At 46.0% G+C, this 19275-nt stretch overlaps 1 protein-coding gene across 6 annotated transcripts in view; it reads left to right on the forward strand.

The window, feature by feature from the left end:
* The window catches only part of RARB (retinoic acid receptor beta), a 184511-nt gene that overhangs the window by 74339 nt on the left and 90897 nt on the right, over positions 1-19275 (forward strand). For 4 of the 6 annotated variants that reach the window (XM_055566927.1, XM_055566928.1, XM_055566923.1 and 1 more), the window contains 2 exons: positions 4245-4380; positions 6591-6732. In XM_055566927.1, the coding sequence (XP_055422902.1) occupies positions 4245-4380; positions 6591-6732 (278 nt within the window). Of the gene's footprint in view, positions 1-4244; positions 4381-6590; positions 6733-19275 lie in introns of those variants that run through there. The other 2 variants (XM_055566924.1, XM_055566926.1) reach the window with 1 other exon arrangement.

The raw sequence follows: 19275 nt of genomic DNA on the forward strand, positions 1-19275 counted from the left end.
AGGGGGACTCTCAAGAGTCTTCTCCAACACCACAGTTCAAAAGCATCAATTCTTCGGCGTTCAGCTTTCTTCACAATCCAACTCTCACATCCATACATGACCACTGGAAAAACCATAGCCTTGACTAGACAGACCTTTGTTGGCAAAGTAATGTCTCTGCTTTTGAATATGCTGTCTAGGTTGGTCATAACTTTCCTTCCAAGGAGTAAGCGTGTTTTAATTTCCTGGCTGCAGTCACCATCTGCAGTGATTTTGGAGCCCAGAAAAATAAAGTCTGACACTGTTTCCACTGTTTCCCCATCTATTTCCCATGAAGTGATGGGACCGGATGCCATGATCTTCGTTTTCTGAATGTTGAGCTTTAAGCCAACTTTTTCACTCCCCTCTTTTCACTTTCATCAAGAGGCTCTTTAGTTCTTCTTCACTTTCTGCCATAAGGGTGGTATCATCTGTATATCTGAGGTTATTGATATTTCACCCAGCAATCTTGATTCCAGCTTGTGCTTCTTCCAGTCCTGCGTTTCTCATGATGTACTCTGCATATAAGTTAAATAAGCAGGGTGACAGTATACAGCCTTGACGTACTTTTCCTATTTGGAACCAGTCTGTTTTTCCATGTCCAGTTCTAATTGTTGGGAGGGGGTTTTTTTTGGTTGAACCCTAGTTCTTTGATAGCATGAATAGAAGAGCGTAAAGTAAGAAAGGCTGAAAAACCCATGATTAGGAAACACTTGACTCAGTTTGTGATGAGGTCTGTCTTCTTGACCTCGTGGCAGAAAACCAGGTCCTCAGACTAACTGGTGACCAGCGACTGTGAGCCAGTTCCTGGGGTTCGCACTGCAGCCTCAGTCTGGCCACAGACACCCGCCCCGGGTCCCCACAGAGGTGAGCTGAGGTCTCCACTCCAAGAGAAAGCTGAAGCCATCTGAAAGCCCTCTGGTTGATATCTTTTAAACCCAAAGCCAGTCCAAAGAAATCGTAGTTGTTTCTGGCTTCGCTTTTTTCATTCATTTTATTGAGGTATATTTGATGTACAATGTTGTGTTAATTTCTGCACAACAAAGTGACCCAGGTATACACACACTTGCTTTCTTTTTCATACTCTTTTCCATGATGGCTTATCACAGGGTATTCCATATAGTTCCCTGTGCTATCCTGTGGGCTCTTGTTTATCCATCTTACATATAGCAGTTTGCAGCCGCTAATCCCAGACTCTGGGGCCATCCCTTCTCCACCCCTCCTCCACCTCGGCCGCCACAGAGCTGTCCTCTGTGTCCGTGAGTCTGAAGGAGCCGCGGCTGTTGCCCTGCGGGTGGAAGGTCTGTCCGTCCTTCGTCTCCACACGCCCCGCCTCCTCACTGTTAGCCGCGCCCCCGGAAGCCCCCTCGTCCTCGCCCTCAAGCTGTCTCAGAGTGCCCCTCCCTGCTGTCATGACCCACTGGGGATCTCAGAAACGTACACCTGGGGAGGGTCCCGGGACTCAGCCACCAGCCCCTCCCTCAGGGGATGGGTGGGCCCAGCTCCCCGCGGGGACTCCCCAGGCCACCCCTCAGCTTCCCCTCCAGGGCCCTGCCCACGTCCCCTCTCCCCTGCGGCCACACCTCCGAGGAGGAGGACCGAGTCCTTCACCCGGACCTGCTCGGCTTTTCCGCCTCTTCTCCTGCAGGTGTGTCTCTACCCATCTACGGCTGCAAGAACGACCGCACTTGAATTTGGTACTATTTTATGGAAATGTTTTGTTTTTTTACTTTTTAAAGAATTTTTAAATTTAACTTTTATTTTATGTTGAAATCTAGTTGATTGCCACTGCTGTGTTAGTCTCTGCCGTATAGCAAAGTAACAAAGTTACACACACGTGTGTCCACTCTGTCAGATCCTTTTCCCGTACTGGTCACTGCAGACTACCGAGTAGAGTTTTCTGTGCTCTGAGTAGGTCCTTGTTGATTATCCATTTTATACATGTGTGTGTGTCAATCCCCAACTCCTCATTTGTCCCTCCCTTCCCCTTGGGTAACCATAAGTTTATTTTAAAAGTCTATGAGTCTGTTTCTGTTTGAACTCAATACTTCTAAAGCCCATTTTACATATGACAAATTTCAGCTACAGTTTTTCTGTTTTGTTTTTTTCTGGGAGAGGCTACAGTTTTTTGATTCTCAAATTACGAGGCTCTCAATTTTAGGTGGGACAGATTCCTGGCTTTAAACCTCATTGAGTCACATAGTGAGAAACGTGTTTATTATCTCTCAGTCCCTCGAAGGGAGGTCTCAAGGTAGGGCTGATCTCGTCCTCAGTCTTGCTGTGTCCCTTTTCTGCCAGAAGAGAGGAGGCTGGACTCCAAGTCCTTAGCACAACCCGGATCCAGGAAGAGTGAAATCACTTCTGATTATTATTTTTTTATTATTGTTAATGTATTTAATTTTTGGCCGTGCTGGGTCTTCGTTGCTGTGTGGGCTTCTCTCTAGTTGTGGAAAGCAGGGAGCTACCCTTCAGAGCTGTGCGCTGGCTTCTCACTGCAGTGGCTGCTGCTGTTGAGGAGCACAGGCTCTCGGCGCGGGCTCAGTAGCTGTGGTACATGGACTTAGTTGCTCTGCAGCACGTGGGATCTTCCCAGAGCAGGGATCGAACCAGTGTCCCCTGCATTGGCAGGCGGAATCTTATCCACTGTGCCACCAGGGAAGTCCTGACTGCTGTTCTGCTGGACTTCATTCTGTTTATTAATGGCACCCCACTCCAGCACTCTTGGCTGGAAAATCCCATGGATGGAGGAACCTGGAAGGCTGCAGTCCATGGGGTCGCTGAGGGTCGGACACAACTGAGCGACTTCACTTTCACTTTCACTTTCATGCATTGGAGAAGGAAATGGCAACCCACCCCAGCATTCTTGCCTGGAGAATCCCAGGGAAGGGGGAGCCTGGTGGGCTGCCGTCTGTGGGGTCGCACAGAGTCGGACACGACTGATGTGACTCAGCAGCAGCAGCAGCAGCATCCCTCTCATCATTTAATGACAGTGCTAGCTTTTGAATTGAGCCAGAGGTTAAAGGTTTTCATTTTAAATAATGCTAGAAATAAAAGAAGACTCAACCTAGATAAAAACATTAGGTTGATTAAAATGTTGGTGGCACGGGGCTATGGTGCCACCCACACGCATGCACACATGAGATCCTCCAAGCAGTGGAAATGAGGTTTACTGGACAGCTCACGGTATCTACTGCAGGGGAGGGAGATTAGGACAAGACAGGCCCCTCTGTGGCTGCCAAGGGCATTTCAGTTCACCCAACCCATGTGCAAAAGTACCTGAGAGCATCCGTCCTAGCCAGCAAGTGTCCTGTTGTGGTGGAAATAATTTCCTGAAACTCAGATTCCCCTTATGAAATGCAGCCTCAACTCTGATTTGGAAAACTAAGAAGTCCTATTTAGTTACTGCTATCCCTGTCACTGAACCTCACTCCCTGGATAATTAGTGATGTATAACGTTCTTAAGCCTCTCTTGTTCCATCTCGGTGTCATGAGATTGGTTTCTTCTCCTCCATGCTCCCTCGCCAAGAATGTGCCGAACTGAATATTCAGTTTTTAATAAACGGAGGAGGCCACCTTTGTCCACACCTCACTGGCCTCACGCCTGCAGAGACTGGATCTTCCAAGTGTCAGTGTTTCTTGGCGGTAGAGCAGAGAAGTGTTTGTAAATAGGGTTTGTACATCTGGCAGCCAAAAGTGTCCTGTATGTATTAATATTTTCTGCAGGAAAAGATACGTTCGAAGTGACCGTAGGGCACAGATTCTCTTAGAGTTGCAGGGTATTTATAGCCTGTTATTTTAGATTCTGAGCATATTTGTAGCTCCAGAGGTACAAAAATAAACTATGTTTTCTTGGAAAAATGTGTGTATCTGGGATGTGACAGGAGTTGCAACCTTAAACAAGATTTCCAGGCATTTACGGTTGAACCATGCCAGTGAAAATATGTTATGTAGACATTAAAATCCTAGGGTGCCCACGTACATATCCTAAATGATGTGTGTTACATGAGCTTTCTTGGCCACTGTGCTTTAGCTTTGAAGGTTTCTAGTTCTGGCTCCTGGAGTGCTGTTACTGTGCTGCAGGGAAAGGCGAACGCAAATGCTGAGTCTTATTTGCGGTTCAGCACATTGGGTGGCGTGTTTCTTAGGTTCGGGAGAATTGTGTCTGATGTAGGTAAAAGTTGCATCACAATTGATAAGGTAAAACTCCTTGCTTTTATTGCCCCTAGCAGCAGAGAGGTTACTGATGGGCGATTGGAAGAGGAAAAAGACAGCAGGTTTCCTCGTCAGTCACTATTCATTCATCTGCGTGTTAACAAGCATCACTCAATTTCCCATTCTCTGCAGAGCTGTGTGGGAAGATGGGTAAGCAGAGAGGGGAAGGCGGGGACCCTGTGCTCCTGGAGCCTAAAGTTTGATTTTTTTCATCTGAGTGTCAAAAAATCTAGATAAATTTCTTCTTCGATCAAATTGTAACACCCAAAAGTTAATAAACAGTGAAAGTGAAGTCGCTCAGTCGTGTCTAACTCTTTGCGACTCCTGTGGACTATAGCCAGCCTCCTCTGTCCATGGGATTCTCCAGGCAAGAATACTGGAGTTGGTTGCCATTTCCTTCTCCAGGGGATCTTCCTGACCCAGGGATCGAACCCAGGTCTCCCGCACTGCAGGCAGACGCTTTACCCTCTGAGCCACCAGGGAAGCCCTAATAAACAGTAACTTATTCAAATATGCAGTAAACACATATTGAGGATTTACTGTCATTAATGAGGAATAGAGGAGGACAAATTGGTTCAAAGAAGGATATGAGCAAATGCCTAGGTAGGTAGCTGCACAGACGGACAGTGTACCTGATACAGTGACGGGAAAGAAGAACGCTGGAATAAGACGGCGAGGTTAGACACACCTGGTCAATGCCCTGCAAGGCAACAGAACAGTCATCTTTGGTTATATCTCAGCTGGGCAGGAATCTTTGGATCTGTAACAGACCAATGTGATTCTTAAGTTACCAGTCTTCTACAGTCTTTACAGAGTCAGGGTGCAGTCAGTAATAAGCAGTAAGTCACAGTTAGTTACGTTTCCTGAGACCGTTGGATGACTGGGTGAGTTTATGAGTCAGTGCCACGCATGCGGACTTTGTGCGAGGACGGTGGTATTCTGTGCACGGGCTGTCCACTGTGGTAGGCACCGCGCATACATGGCTGCTGAGCGTTTGAAATGTGGCTAGTACAAGTGAGGAGTCAATTTTTAAATTTTGTTTAATTTCTAACACACAGAATGGAAGAAAATATCTGCAAACAAAGCAACCACAAGGAATTAATCTCCAAAATTGACAATGAGTTTGTGCTGCTTAATATGAAAAAAACAACCCAATCAAAACTAAGTAAAAGATCTAAGTAGACATTTCTCCAGAGAAAACATACTGATGGCCAAGAGGCATGTGAATAAAGACTCTCAACATCGCTAATTATTAGAGAAATTCAAACCAAAACTGCAATGAGGTAGCACCTCACAAGAGCCATAGTGGCCATCATCAAAAAGTCTACACACAAGAAATGCCAGAGACGGTGTGGAGGAAAGGCGGAGCCCTCCCAGCGTTTGTGGGAATGCAAACTGGTGCAGCCACTATGGAGAACAGCTGGAGGCTCCTTACACTAAAAATAGAGCTACCTTAGGACCCTGCAGTCCCACCCCGGGCGTATATCTGGAGAAAACCATGGTTCAAAAGGATACATCCCCCCATGTTCATTGTAGCACTGTTTACGATAGCCAAGACATGGAAGCTGCCCAAGTGTCCACTGACAGATGAACGGATAAAGAAGTTACGGTCCATGTATACAGTGGGATACTACTCAGCCACTGAAAAGGGTGAAATCGTGGCCTTTGCCACAACTTGGATGGATGTGGAGATTATCATAGTAATTTTATTTAATTTTCATCAATTTTGACTTAAATGACCACACCTGATTAACAGCTACCTTTTTGGACAACACAACTCTAATATGCCATTAAATGACCAAGCAGTCATTTTTCTGCCTTGTTTCCAACCGTGGCTAATACTTTTCTTAAACACTGTAAGTTAAATCATGTTTTAAATATGGTTGCATGAGCTAAATATGTAAAAGGAATTGGAGAGGACACCTTTGAAAAGACCTAATTCTTTCATGAAGCATATAATTTCTTCTGCAAATTGAATGCTTCTTCTGTTGGGTTTCTTGACAGTAGACTCACCTGAAGTCACTCTGGCCAACGTGGGAACCACTTAGGAAGTTAAGCCCGTCTGGAGGGACGTCAGCTCTGCATTGTACTTCCCAAGGCATTCATTTTCTTTTAGCAAGATAGTAAGAGTCATGTCCAGTTTTGATTAAAAGGAACTTTCTGCTTTGCAGCAAAGGGAGAGACTATGAATATATGACTATCATATTTCACAAGGATACAAGGATTTTAAGGCTTAAATAAGTTAACTTTTCTGCTGCCATCACTTCATTACTCAGAACGAACATTGATAAGCTTGACTTTGATTTCTCATGAAGCTCGGTAGTCTTGCTTAATTTTCTCCTCTTTTCACTTGCCCGCAGGGCTTTTTCCGCAGAAGTATTCAGAAGAACATGATTTACACTTGTCACCGAGATAAGAATTGTGTTATTAATAAAGTCACCAGGAATCGATGCCAATACTGTCGACTCCAGAAGTGCTTTGAAGTGGGGATGTCCAAAGAATGTAAGTGGAGCTTCAAAAATTCTTTTTCTCTTTGCTTTATCTATAAATATGATTACTCAGCCTCCAAAATCAAGTTGTGGAGGACATCAGCATGTGGAATTCAGACATGACACTAATGATATATTGCCACGGTTAGGTGTCAACAGAGATGGCATGGAAATAGAAAACTGGGCATTTTCAGATAAAATTTGAGTGGCATTTGGTGAAAGGGGAGGAGCTGGGTGTCGTGCTTGTATTCCAGAGCACTTCGTAACTGACTCTTTGTCTCTGCTGGTAACCCAAGCATGTCCTAGAACCACATGGAGACCATTCCCCCAGCTTAACAGGAGGAATAAAGAGCTCTGCCTCTACTGATGAGAATAAAATGAGGCAGAGGCAGTGGAAATAATGCACCCTTTCTCAGAGGGGAGGGAGTACCAAACTTTTGCTGTCGAAGAAACATTTAGAAATTTGGCACGTTGACACTTTTCCAAACTTGATTCAGCTTTTCTCCTTCCCACCACCCCCTCCTCCAATTATACACTTGATTAATTCAGAAGAGAACATGTGAATAGATTAAAAATGAGTGGTCCATAATCATCCGCTTATGGGGCTTTGAAGTAGACGTGCTTTAACACAGGCAGAGGGAATACAGCACCAAAAAATCATTGCTTGTGGATTCTCCTTAGTGCTTTCAAATGAAGAAAGCAGGAGCATGCCAGACCAATGCCCTGGCTTGGGCGGGTGTGAAGAAGAGGCAGGGGTGTGTGCCAGGGGGAACAATCAGTGGAATCTGCCCACCTGCCCTGCATCCCGTGGGGATCTCGTGGGGCCCTGAGCGGGGTGGTCTAAGTGGCTCTGGAGATGCTGAGCTGTGCACACCGTCGTCTACAAGTGTGGGGCAGAAAGCCACAGTTTGACAGTGGGGGTTGAAGACTCGTGTTGTTCAGAGGCTCTTGGATTTTGGAACTGGGACATGCGGCCGAGTGCCAGTGGAGAAGGTCCCTGGAGCCAGGAGGGCCCGCACTGAGGGTGTGCAGCTGGCCGCCTGGCTCTCCCCTGGGAGCTGTGACTCGAGGATGTTTCTTGGTGGCCTGCTCAGCATGTTCCTAACTGTGCCCAGGGTTTAAATGGGCTTTTCCACCTCTTGGGTTTCTACACTTCAGGGAAGACCATCAGGGTTGGATCAATTCACTGGACTCAAGCCACCAGTATATTCTGTTCCAGGCAGTATCATTGGTTCCTGGTGAACTTATAACCTAGGCTGGCCCAGTGAGAAAGAGTTCAAGACTCATGCTCATGATCCATAAAAGAAAAAAATGGTTAATTAGACTTCATCAAAATCAGAAATGTCTGCTGTTCCAAAGACACTGTGAAATTAATGACAAGACAAGCCACAGGTGAGGAGAAAATATTTACAAATCACATATCTGATAAGGACTTAAATTTAGAAATAGAAAACCTTTGAAAACTCGATGATAAAGCAAATAACCCAATTAAAAAAAAAATAGTACTCTTCAAAAACGCTAAGATTCTGAAAGACAGAATGACTGAGACACGACAGCTAAGTGATCCTGAAGATGCTGGAGCAGAAGGAAACTATCCATAAAGGACATTATTGGGACGCTTATTGAAATTTGAGTTCAGACCATAGGTTAGAATTGAGTCCGCTTTAAATTTCCCAACTTTGATCATTGCGCTTTTGTTATATGAGAAAGAGAATGTTCTTATTCTCAGTATCTGCAACTAGCTCTCCATGGTTCAAAAGATAGGGGTGTGTGTGTGTATGTAGGTGTGTGTGTGTGTGAGACAGAGAAATGAGACAGAAGAGAGAGGTGAAAAATATCAAACCTTATGAGTCTGAGTGAAGGGATACACCGTGAAGGAGCTCCTTGTACCATTCTTGCAACTTTTCAGCAAATTTGAAATTTTATCAAAATAAAATTACTAAAACAAAAGACTCATGCTTAGAAGTGTCCTGCCTTCTGCCGCAGGTGCACAGGGAGACAGGTGCCCAAAGGTCCTCTCAGCCCTGAAGGAGGTCAGTGACAGGTCAGAGCAGGCTCTGTGGATGGAGGAGTGGACAGACAGACAAACTCGGGCCCTGACGGCATCCCTGAGTTGCTGAACCAACCGCCCCTGGAACCTCTGCCTCCAGGTCATTTGGTGGTATCTGCCAAGAGGCCATCATGAAGGCCCTTGGGCTGGGCCCTCATTCATAATTAAGATCCCGATGAGCAAGCATGGGGTCACCAGCCCCATGGGTACCAGATGGAAGCATCCAGCAGGTGGCATCCTCTGGGGGCTCGTCTGCAGGTGATGAGTCCACATTTCAGCAAGTTCCTTTGATCCCCTCTGGACTTCAGAGCTATCAAATAAAAAAAAGAAAAATCAACGAATGTTATGATATGAAAATAATCTTTACTTAGTTCAGGCCCTAAACCCTACCACTGATGAGAAAAGAGTAATATTGCCCTGAAAGAAGCAGATCATTTTTTATTTTATTTTATTTTATTTTTTAAACTTTACATAATTGTATTAGTTTTGCCAAATATCAAAATGAATCCGCCACAGGTATACATGTGTTCCCCATCCTGAACCCTCCTCCCTCCTCCCTCCTCACACCATCCCTCTGGGTCGTCCCAGTGCACCAGCCCCAAGCATCCATTATCGTGCATCAAACCTGGACTGGCAACTCGTTTCATACATGATATTTTACATGTTTCAATGCCATTCTCCCAAATCTTCCCACCCTCTCCCTCTCTCTCAGAGTCCATAAGACTGTTCTATACATCAGTGTCTCTTTTGCTGTCTTGTACACAGGGTTATTGTTACCATCTTTCTAAATTCCATATATATGCGTTAGTATACTGTATTGGTGTTTTTCTTTCTGGCTTACTTCACTCTGTATAATAGGCTCCAGTTTCATCCACCTCATTAGAACTGATTCAAATGTATTCTTTTTAATGGCTGAGTAATACTCCATTGTGTATATGTACCACAGCTTTCTTATCCATTCATCTGCTGATGGACATCTAGGTTGCTTCCATGTCCTGGCTATTATAAACAGTGCTGCGATGAACATTGGGGTACACGTGTCTCTTTCCCTTCTGGTTTCCTCAGTGTGTATGCCCAGCAGTGGGATTGCTGGATCATAAGGCAGTTCTATTTCCAGTTTTTTAAGGAATCTCCACAGTGTTCTCCATAGTGGCTGTACTAGTTTGCATTCCCACCAACAGTGCAAGAGGGTTCCCTTTTCTCCACACCCTCTCCAGCATTTATTACTTGTAGACTTTTGGATCGCAGCCATTCTGACTGGTGTGAAATGGTACCTCATAGTGGTTTTGATTTGCATTTCTCTGATAATGAGTGATGTTGAGCATCTTTTCATGTGTTTGTGAGCCATCTGTATGTCTTCTTTGGAGAAATGTCTATTTAGTTCTTTGGCCCATTTTTTGATTGGGTCATTTATTTTTCTGGAGTTGAGCTGTAGGAGTTGCTTGTATATTCTCGAGATTAGTTGTTTGTCAGTTGCTTCATTTGCTATTATCTTCTCCCATTCTGAAGGCTGTCTTTTCACCTTGCTAATAGTTTCCTTTGATGTGCAGAAGCTTTTAAGGTTAATTAGGTCCCATTTGTTTATTTTTGCTTTTATTTCCAATATTCTGGGAGGTGGGTCATAGAGGATCCTGCTGTGATGTATGTCAGAGAGTGTTTTGCCTATGTTCTCCTCTAGGAGTTTTATAGTTTCTGGTCTTACGTTTAGATCTTTAATCCATTTTGAGTTTATTTTTGTATATGGTGTTAGAAAGTGTTCTAGTTTCATTCTTTTACAAGTGGTTGACCAGATTTCCCAGCACCACTTGTTAAAGAGATTGTCTTTAATCCATTGTATATTCTTGCCTCCTTTGTCAAAGATAAGGTGTCCATATATGCGTGGATTAATCTCTGGGCTTTCTATTTTGTTCCATTGATCTATATTTCTATCTTTGTGCCAGTACCATACTGTCTTGATAACTGTGGCTTTGTAGTAGAGCCTGAAGTCAGGTAGGTTGATTCCTCCAGTTCCATTCTTCTTTCTCAAGATCGCTTTGGCTATTTGAGGTTTTTTGTATTTCCATACAAATTGTGAAATTATTTGTTCTAGCTCTGTGAAGAATACTGTTGGTAGCTTGATAGGGATTGTATTGAATCTATAGATTGCTTTGGCTAGTATACTCATTTTCACTATATTGATTCTTCCAATCCATGAACATGGTATATTTCTCCATCTGTTAGTGTCCTCTTTGATTTCTTTCACCAGTGTTTTATAGTTTTCTATATATAGGTCTTTAGTTTCTTTAGGTAGATATATTCCTAAGTATTTTATTCTTTCCGTTGCAATGGTGAATGGAATTGTTTCCTTAATTTCTCTTTCTGTTTTCTCATTATTAGTGTATAGGAATGCAAGTGATTTCTGTGTGTTGATTTTATATCCTGCAACTTTACTATAGTCATTGATTAGTTCTAGTAATTTTCTGGTGGAGTCTTTAGGGTTTTCTATGTAGAGGATCATGTCATCTGCAAACAGTGAGAGTTTTACTTCTTCTTTTCCAATTTGGATTCCTTTTATTTCTTTTTCTGCTCTGATTGCTGTGGCCAAAACTTCCAAAACTATGTTGAATAGTAATGGTGAAAGTGGGCACCCTTGTCTTGTTCCTGACTTTAGAGGAAATGCTTTCAATTTTTCACCATTGAGGATAATGTTTGCTGTGGGTTTGTCATATATAGCTTTTATTATGTTGAGGTATGTTCCTTCTATTCCTGCTTTCTGGAGAGTTTTTATCATAAATGGATGTTGAATTTTGTCAAAGGCTTTCCCTGCATCTATTGAGATAATCATATGGTTTTTATTTTTCAATTTGTTAATGTGGTGTATTACATTGATTGATTTGCGGATATTGAAGAATACTTGCATCCCTGGGATAAAGCCCACTTGGTCATGGTGTATGATCTTTTTAATGTGTTGTTGGATTCTGATTGCTAGAATTTTGTTAAGGATTTTTGCATCTATGTTCATCAGTGATATTGGCCTGTAGTTTTCTTTTTTTGTGGGATCTTTGTCAGGTTTTGGTATTAGGGTGATGGTGGCCTCATAGAATGAGTTTGGAAGTTTACCATCCTCGAAGCAGATCATTTTTATGTGTGTGCAAGACTCACAGGATGTCCCCTTAACTCCCTTTTTCGGTCTGACATTCTTTAGATGTGGATGTTACGCTGCAGTTCTGTGGGGGAATTTTGGTTCAGACTACAATTATAAATGAGTAAGGCAGCTGTGGACTCAGGGTAAATCGGTACTTTTGCCTTTATTTTGTGTGGGCTAGAGACCCATTTCCTGCTTACATTACTTAAAACCCATGTCCTGCTGCTCTGTAAAAACTGGCAGGTCGGTTGCCAATTTAAAAATAATAATAATAATAATGTTCACACCCACAGGAAAACTCTAGTTTCAACCCTCAAGGAACTTATCACTCTAATTAGTTTGAAAAATATAGGAATGGGAAGAAAATGGGATCGTTATGCCTGAGTATACAAAAATAAATGTATTTTCTTTAGAAGGAAATTGAAGGTGAAGACAATAAACACTTGGAGTATAGTGACTGAGAGTCTAATAGAAAATTTTAAAAGTTGAAACAGGAGGAAGCAGGAAAATAAGAGAATCGGTAACCAATTAGACCACAGTATCCGCAACTGAAATAAACCCAGAAATCATAGAGACTCTTGGGATGGTCGAGCTGAAAATGGATCTCAGAGATTGGTTTTCACTCACCTCTCTCCCTTGACACACAAGTACACCAGGACCCAGAAAGATGAAACGGTCCTCCCAGCCATCCCCTACTGGCTGCAGACAGAGCCAGGCCCAGAGTTCACAGCTGCCACCTCTCCTTGCCACGCTTTCTTTGCAGCACCAAGACGAGCTAGGCCTTCGGGTCTAGTTGTAGATCTTGTCAGTTCACCAGGATGTTGCAGAACTCTTTGGATGCAAGGGACAGAAAACCCAGCTGAAACTTGCCATAAGCTCAAAAATCAGCACATGTAACGGGACTTTCCGGATACCATGGCTGGATCCAAAGGCTCCTGTTTGTTTTAGGGGCATTTTCATTGTCCCCTTCATCTCTCCCAGCTGGTTTTTGTTTTGTTTTTGTTATTTTACTGGGTCGGTTTTGTTTCTGGGAAGCTTTTCCAAGTGACTAATAAAGATGGCCAACCAACAGCTCCAGCCAATAGCCTACCCAGCAGAAACACAGAGACCCAGATCCTCGGTGAAGGCAGGACTTAGGGGTGGGGCAGGGGCAGAATACTGTGATTGGCTAGTTCCGGATCCGTGTCCATCCCTGGACCCCGCCCCCCTGAGCCAGAAAGATGGGGGCAGAAACGATTTCATGTTCAGCATGAAGTATCAAGTCTTCCGGCACTGTCCCCAGAATGTTCTTATTCTTGAATCGGGGGCAGCAGGTGGAGAAACCTCAGCATTATAGTGCTCACTAACACAGACAAGGTGTTTTCCATGTATCAGGCACGACGTAAACTGCTCATAATATGTCATCCCATTTGATCCTCAGAGCAACCCTGTAAGATAGGTTAGTTTCAATTCCTCTCTCCCCCTGTTTTAGGAAGATGTGGATGTTGAGACACAGAGAGGTTAATTTACTCGCCGTAACACAGTGGGTAAGAGGCAGCCCTGGGCTTAGGGCCCAGGGAGTGACACTGTGTGCCCTAAAAAGCAGCTTTGAAAACTCTGGATTTTATTACCAGTGGTTAATAAAACAGCAGTCACACTCCTTGCTGTATATTAGAGATGTACGCCCTGGAAAATCATGTGCAAATTTAATTTTTGTAGATCATATTTGGTTTTAAAAGTATACGGGGATGTACAGAGAAAGCCTTTTCTGCATGTCCCATCAGAAAAGCAAGGTTGTTTCTTTATTTTCCTGTTCCCTGAATGCTGGTGGGCTTACCTTCTATCTTCCAAGAGCTTTGTACAAGAGGGGAACCTGTTTTTTTGTTTTTTTTTTTTTTGTTTTTTTTTTTTTGCAGAAGAGTAGCTATTTGTCAGAGCATAGGATTTGAAAGCGGTAACAGCAAGGGGGAAAAGAAATCGATTTTCAGCCGCATTTGAAAAGTAGTACAAAAATTTATGAATAACTTGGGGAGGAGGGAAAGGAAGTAACATGACTCCAGCTTGAGTGATGATGAGCTTCTGCAGGTGGGTGGGAGGCTGGTGACCACGTCAGGCAATGCAGCAAAGCCCTAAAATAAAAACCAGGGGGGAAAAAAAGGATCAGCAGCAAATGAAGACAGAAAATTTGGGATTGAGAATGAGACATTCGGTCCAGACAAGCTTGTGTCTGTGGTGGGGAGGGAGCAGGTTGAAGCCATGCTGCTTAGAGACCACAGAAGGGAAAATGACAATGTGCATTCCGGTCAGTGACAGAAAGCCCAGAGATAATTTACATTTTCAACCGTTGATCAGCAAAACTAAAAAAAGGGTCAAATAGAAAATGTTTTGACTTGTGGGCCGTGTGATCTCTGTCCCAGTTCCTCGACTCGGCCGCTGTAGCACAAACACAGCTGTTGCTGCTGTTATTTAGTCGCTCAATCGTGTCCAACTGTTTGGGACCCCGTGGACTGTAGCCCGCCAGGCCCCTCTGTCCACGGGATCTCCCAGGCAAGGATACTGGAATGGGTTGTCATTTCCTCCTCCAGGGGATCTTCCCGACCCAGGGATCGAACCCGTCTCTGGCATTGGCAGGCGGACTCTGCCGCTGAGCCACCAGGGAAGCCTAATCACAGCTACAGAAAATATATGAGCAGAAAGGTGTGGTTGTGTCCCAGTGCAGCTTTATTTACTAAACAGGTGTCCAGTGGGTTTGGCCTGGAAGTACTCCTGCCTTCCTGGCTCCCCCAGCGGTCAGCCGTGCCGGCTGCTCTGTGACCTCAGCTTCGCGCCACCCCCTCCGCCACCTGCTTTTCTCCTGTGACGGGTAATCACTTAGCTTCCAGCTGCGCTAGAGCCTCTGGCCCTCGAGCCTCTCACAGCTCCGAGCTCCTGCAAAGGCTGTGCCCTGGGGTTGGGTTTTCACCCCCTTCCCCATCCGAGGAACCCCAGAAGCCTGCTGAAATGCTGCTTCCTCCCTGAAGCCCCCCGCACGCTCCATTCTCTCCCCTGTGCTCCCGGGGAGGCTCTGTACAAGCCTCTAGGAACCACAGGCTATCGTGTTATCCCATGAGGCTTCCCGGCTTGATTATAAACCCCTGAGAGGCGAGCGTCCTGTGCTCCTCACCTTATAGCCCCAGAAGCTAGCATGATGCTTGCACAGGGAGGTCAGGTTGTCAAGGGGCTTAACTGTGGCTGTGCTGAGAGACGCCCTGGCCTCTGCGAGCTGTCAGCCACAGAGCTTTTCTGGATAAAACTATTCAACTGTCACTCACTCACTCCTCTGCCCCGGGCCCAGAACAAGACACACACCTTCTCCAGGGCGGTGTTCTCTACCTAGATGAGCGAAGCCTTGCTGCCGACTGACCACCTGGGCATGGTCTGAGAAGGGATTTTTCCTCCTGTTCAGAGACTGGTGTTGCTGCCATTGGCTTCCTCTGTCTGGTTGCCTTCCCTGGCAGATTTAAAGTTTTTCTAGTGTTCACTGGGGAAGACCGTCGAGCCGAGCGGGCATCGCATGTGACCGTGCATGAAAAACGCAGGGAAGGTGGGAGGAACTGGGATGGATGGGCAGGGGGCAGGCTGTGGCTCCCTTTTGCCAAACCTTGGTAATGCTGGCCAGGGTTCTTGGCCTCCTCAATCAATAGATATTGATTAGAAGCCAGACAAGAAATTCAGGCAAGGCTTTATTGGGGTCCCTGCTTCATAAAGGGGAGTGAAAACAAGTAACAGGCTCCTTTGCTCACTCCCTGAGCAGGATGGGGCAGCTGGTTCCTTACATGAGGGATGGGGATGTGTCCTGGGCTTCCCTGGTGGCTCAGCTGTGAAGAACCTGCCTGCAGTGCAGGAGACCCGGGTTCAGTCCCTGAGTTGGGAAGATTCCCTGGAGGAGAGCAGGGCAACCCACTCCAGTATTCTGGCCTGGAGAATCCCATGGACAGAGGAGCCTGGCGGGCTACAGTCCATGGGGTCACAGAGAGTCAGACACAAAAGAGCAACTAGAGAAGGGTGGGGGGTGGTGTGTGTCCAGGGGTCAGGCTGGAGGGCTGTCTTAGGGTCTGCCCGCCCCTTTGGTGGTGCTGAGTGCAGGAGCATGCGCAGTTCCCTGCTTCTGTTCCCGACTCTGCAGAAGTGGCAGTTGGGTTTTTTGGTCTCTCTGTATATCTTGTTGTCCATACTTTGCCCCAACCGCTCACATATATGCAGTTGTTTTTAGTCCCTGCTAGTTTCTTTGTATTTTGTTGCTGGAAGAAATGTTTGTCCAGGGGCAAGCACAGCAGCAAAGGGTCCCAGGTCCCAGGCCGTCTCAGTTCAGTTCAGTCCAGTCACTCAGTCACGTTTGACTCTTTGCGACCCCATGGACTGCAGCACTCCAGACCTCCCTGTCCATCACAAACTGCCGGAGTTTACTCAAACTCATATCCATTGAGTCAGTGATGCCATCCAACCACCCCATCCTCTGTCGCCCCCTTCTCCTCTGACCTTCAGTCTTTCCCAGCATCAGGGTCTTTGCAAATGAGTCAGCTCTTCGCATCAGGTGGCCAAAGTATTAGAGTTTCAGCTTCAACATCAGTCCTTCCAATGAATATTCAGGACTGATTTCCTTTAGGATGGACTGGTTGGATTTCCTTGCAGTCCAGGGCACTCTCAAGAGTCTTCTCCAACACCACAGTTCAAAAGCATCCATTCTTCGGTGCTCAGCTTTCTTTATAGTCCAACTTTCACATTGATACATGACTACTGGAAAAACCATACCTTTGACTAGATGGACCTTTGTTGGCAAAGTGACGTCTCTGCTTTTTAATATGCTGTCTAGGTTGGTCATAACTTTCTTTCCAAGGAATAAGTGTCTTAATTTCATGGCTGCAGTCACCATCTGCAGTGATTTTAGAGCCCCCCAAAATAAAGTCTGTCACTGTTTCCACTGTTTCCCCATCTATTTGCCATGAAGTGATGGGACTGGATGCCATGGTCTTAGTTTTCTGAATGTTAGGTTTTAACTGTCTCATTGGTGATTGAATTGCTCCCAGACAAAAGGCGGGGATCCAGGGACAGGCTGGACTTGGGGGTGGAAATGGAAGATGCGAATGAGCCTGGATGAAGACGCGTGAGCTGTGATGAGGGGGGTTTGTGGCCCTGGTGCCCCCACTGTGTGGCAGGTTCCGTGGGCCTCCGGCCTTTAGGGTGGGCGCCCTCCACAACGGCGTCATGGAAGGTCCTGAGGCCATCGCCCACTTCTGTTTCTTCTTTCCTTTCTTGAAACCACTGGCTGGTAATTTTCAAAGGAGCCTATTTACATTTTATTTGAGCTTATATTTATGTAGTCCATGCCTTTGAGGGGTAGGCAAAACACATCTTTGATTTTGTGTGAGAATGCTATTCAGTATTTATTTTACAGCTTTTTTTCCCTAAGACAGTTTCATAAGTGTTTTTGTAAAATAGAGAGATTGAATAATCTCTGAATTTAAGAGTCCCTAACCACTCATTGACAGCTTCTCATTTGGGGCATATTGAGATTAAAAACAGCTTTTTATAAAGTCTCTAAATTCCAATTTACACTTTAGACATGAATGTCCCCGTGGGTGGGTTGGATGCAATAAATGGACTTTGTACGGACACTTACGACACTTCGAGGAGAGGCTCTGGTTGTCTTCTGTTTCTGTCATTTCCCCTTCAGTGTTAAACCTACGTTAAAACAAACCTTTTGGATGAAAGGCTCTTAACCTTGGTTAAAATCACTTTTCTTGGTGCACAAATTATGTGGATATGCTCAATGGTTCTACGGCTGAATTTTACTGGCTTAATTACGAAGAAATTCATATTGTAGGTTGCCCCATGTACATGGAAAATTACATAAAAATCATCTTCAGGGCACGCAAACGTCTTTCTAATTTCGGTTTATTTCTTCCTCTGTTCCCTGGCCCTAACCTGTTACTGCGTTTCCAAGGTTCACTGATAATCCTTCTGTTCTGTTCAGCGGAGATGGAGCTCTAACCCCTCCTTCTCGCTTCACCCCCGCCGCACACAAATCCCCGCAAAGCACCTCCCCGGGGAAGTTAAGGAAAGACTGAAACTTTTTTATATCTAAAAATGTCACTGAAGCTGGGACATAAAAACCCGCTGCCCCATTCCACTGGCCACAGGCTCCTGTTTCCCTGCATCTGCCCAGGACCCTAAAACCACAGGGGATTCCGTTTGGGCCCCTGCAGGCTGGGCAGTCTGTGCCGCCGTGGGGCTTGAAAGACGTCTCTCCCCGCAGCCTCGCAGAGCCTCGCCTTAGACAAACGAGAAACTCCCATCACTCGGTGCATGGAACAGCGATGGGGGCTGAGCTGGGCCTGCGAGCCCTCCTGTCTGGGGCAGGGCCGAGCTGGTCCCCGGCGTGCACGGCCTTGCAGGGGGTGGGTCTTGTGCCTGGGACCCCGCCTGCCGCACGACAGGTTCCGGGTCGGTGCTGCGCGTTCCTCCGGGTCTCCCTCCGCTGCTGACACTGGCTCTGTCCTGTCCTGCTGTTGTTGCTGCCACACCTTTTTTTTTTTTTTTTAAATAATGCTATTTAGTTATTTTTGGCTGTGCTGCATCTTCATGGCCGTGCGTGCGCGGGCTTTTTCTCTAGTTGTGGCCAGCAGGGGCTACTCTAGTCGTGGTCTGCGGGCCTCTCATCACGGTGGCTTCCCCTGTGGCGGAGCAGGGCTCTAGGGCGTCCCGGCTTCAGCAGGTGCGGCTCTCGGGCTCTAGAGCGCAGGCTCAGCAGTAGTGGCGCCGGGCTTAATTGCTCCGTGACATGTGGGATCTTCCCGGACCAGGGTCGAAGCCGTGTCTCCTGCATTGGTAGGTGGGTTCTTTAGCATCATTACCCCTTTAGTGTTAAACCTGCATTAAAACCAACCTTTTGGATGACTTAACCACTTCCCTGAGCCACCAGGGAAGCCCTGGTTTTGATTTGGATAACCACAGCCTTGGTCCTCCTTCGGGACAGAAGTGAAGGCGGGGGACTGTGTTGAGGTGTTTGTATAGCAGGGCAGTGCAGATGGAAGCCCCACACGTTGCCTCGCAAGGTTAAGGGAAACAAGCTTGCTGACGAAGTTTCTAGAATAAAAGTCCACCTTCCTTGGCTGCTGTGAACTTGGAGGCAGGTAGCTCATCTGCCTGGAGATGCGTGAGGGCAGAGAATGAGACAGGGTCCTGCTGGCATCACGGAGCCCTGCTCCACGGGGGAAGCTGAAGTGTTAGAAAGGAGGCCTCCCTGCTCATCAGCTCAGGGTGCCAATGCTGGCCCGGGCGGTGCAGAACCGAGCTGAGTCCCCAGGGAGGCAGGGCCTCCTCCCTCGCGGCATCCCCCCTTTTCCGCCCACATGGCTCCTTCC

Source organism: Bubalus kerabau, chromosome 2, assembly GCF_029407905.1.
Source record: "Bubalus kerabau isolate K-KA32 ecotype Philippines breed swamp buffalo chromosome 2, PCC_UOA_SB_1v2, whole genome shotgun sequence".
Lineage (NCBI taxonomy): Eukaryota > Metazoa > Chordata > Mammalia > Artiodactyla > Bovidae > Bubalus > Bubalus kerabau.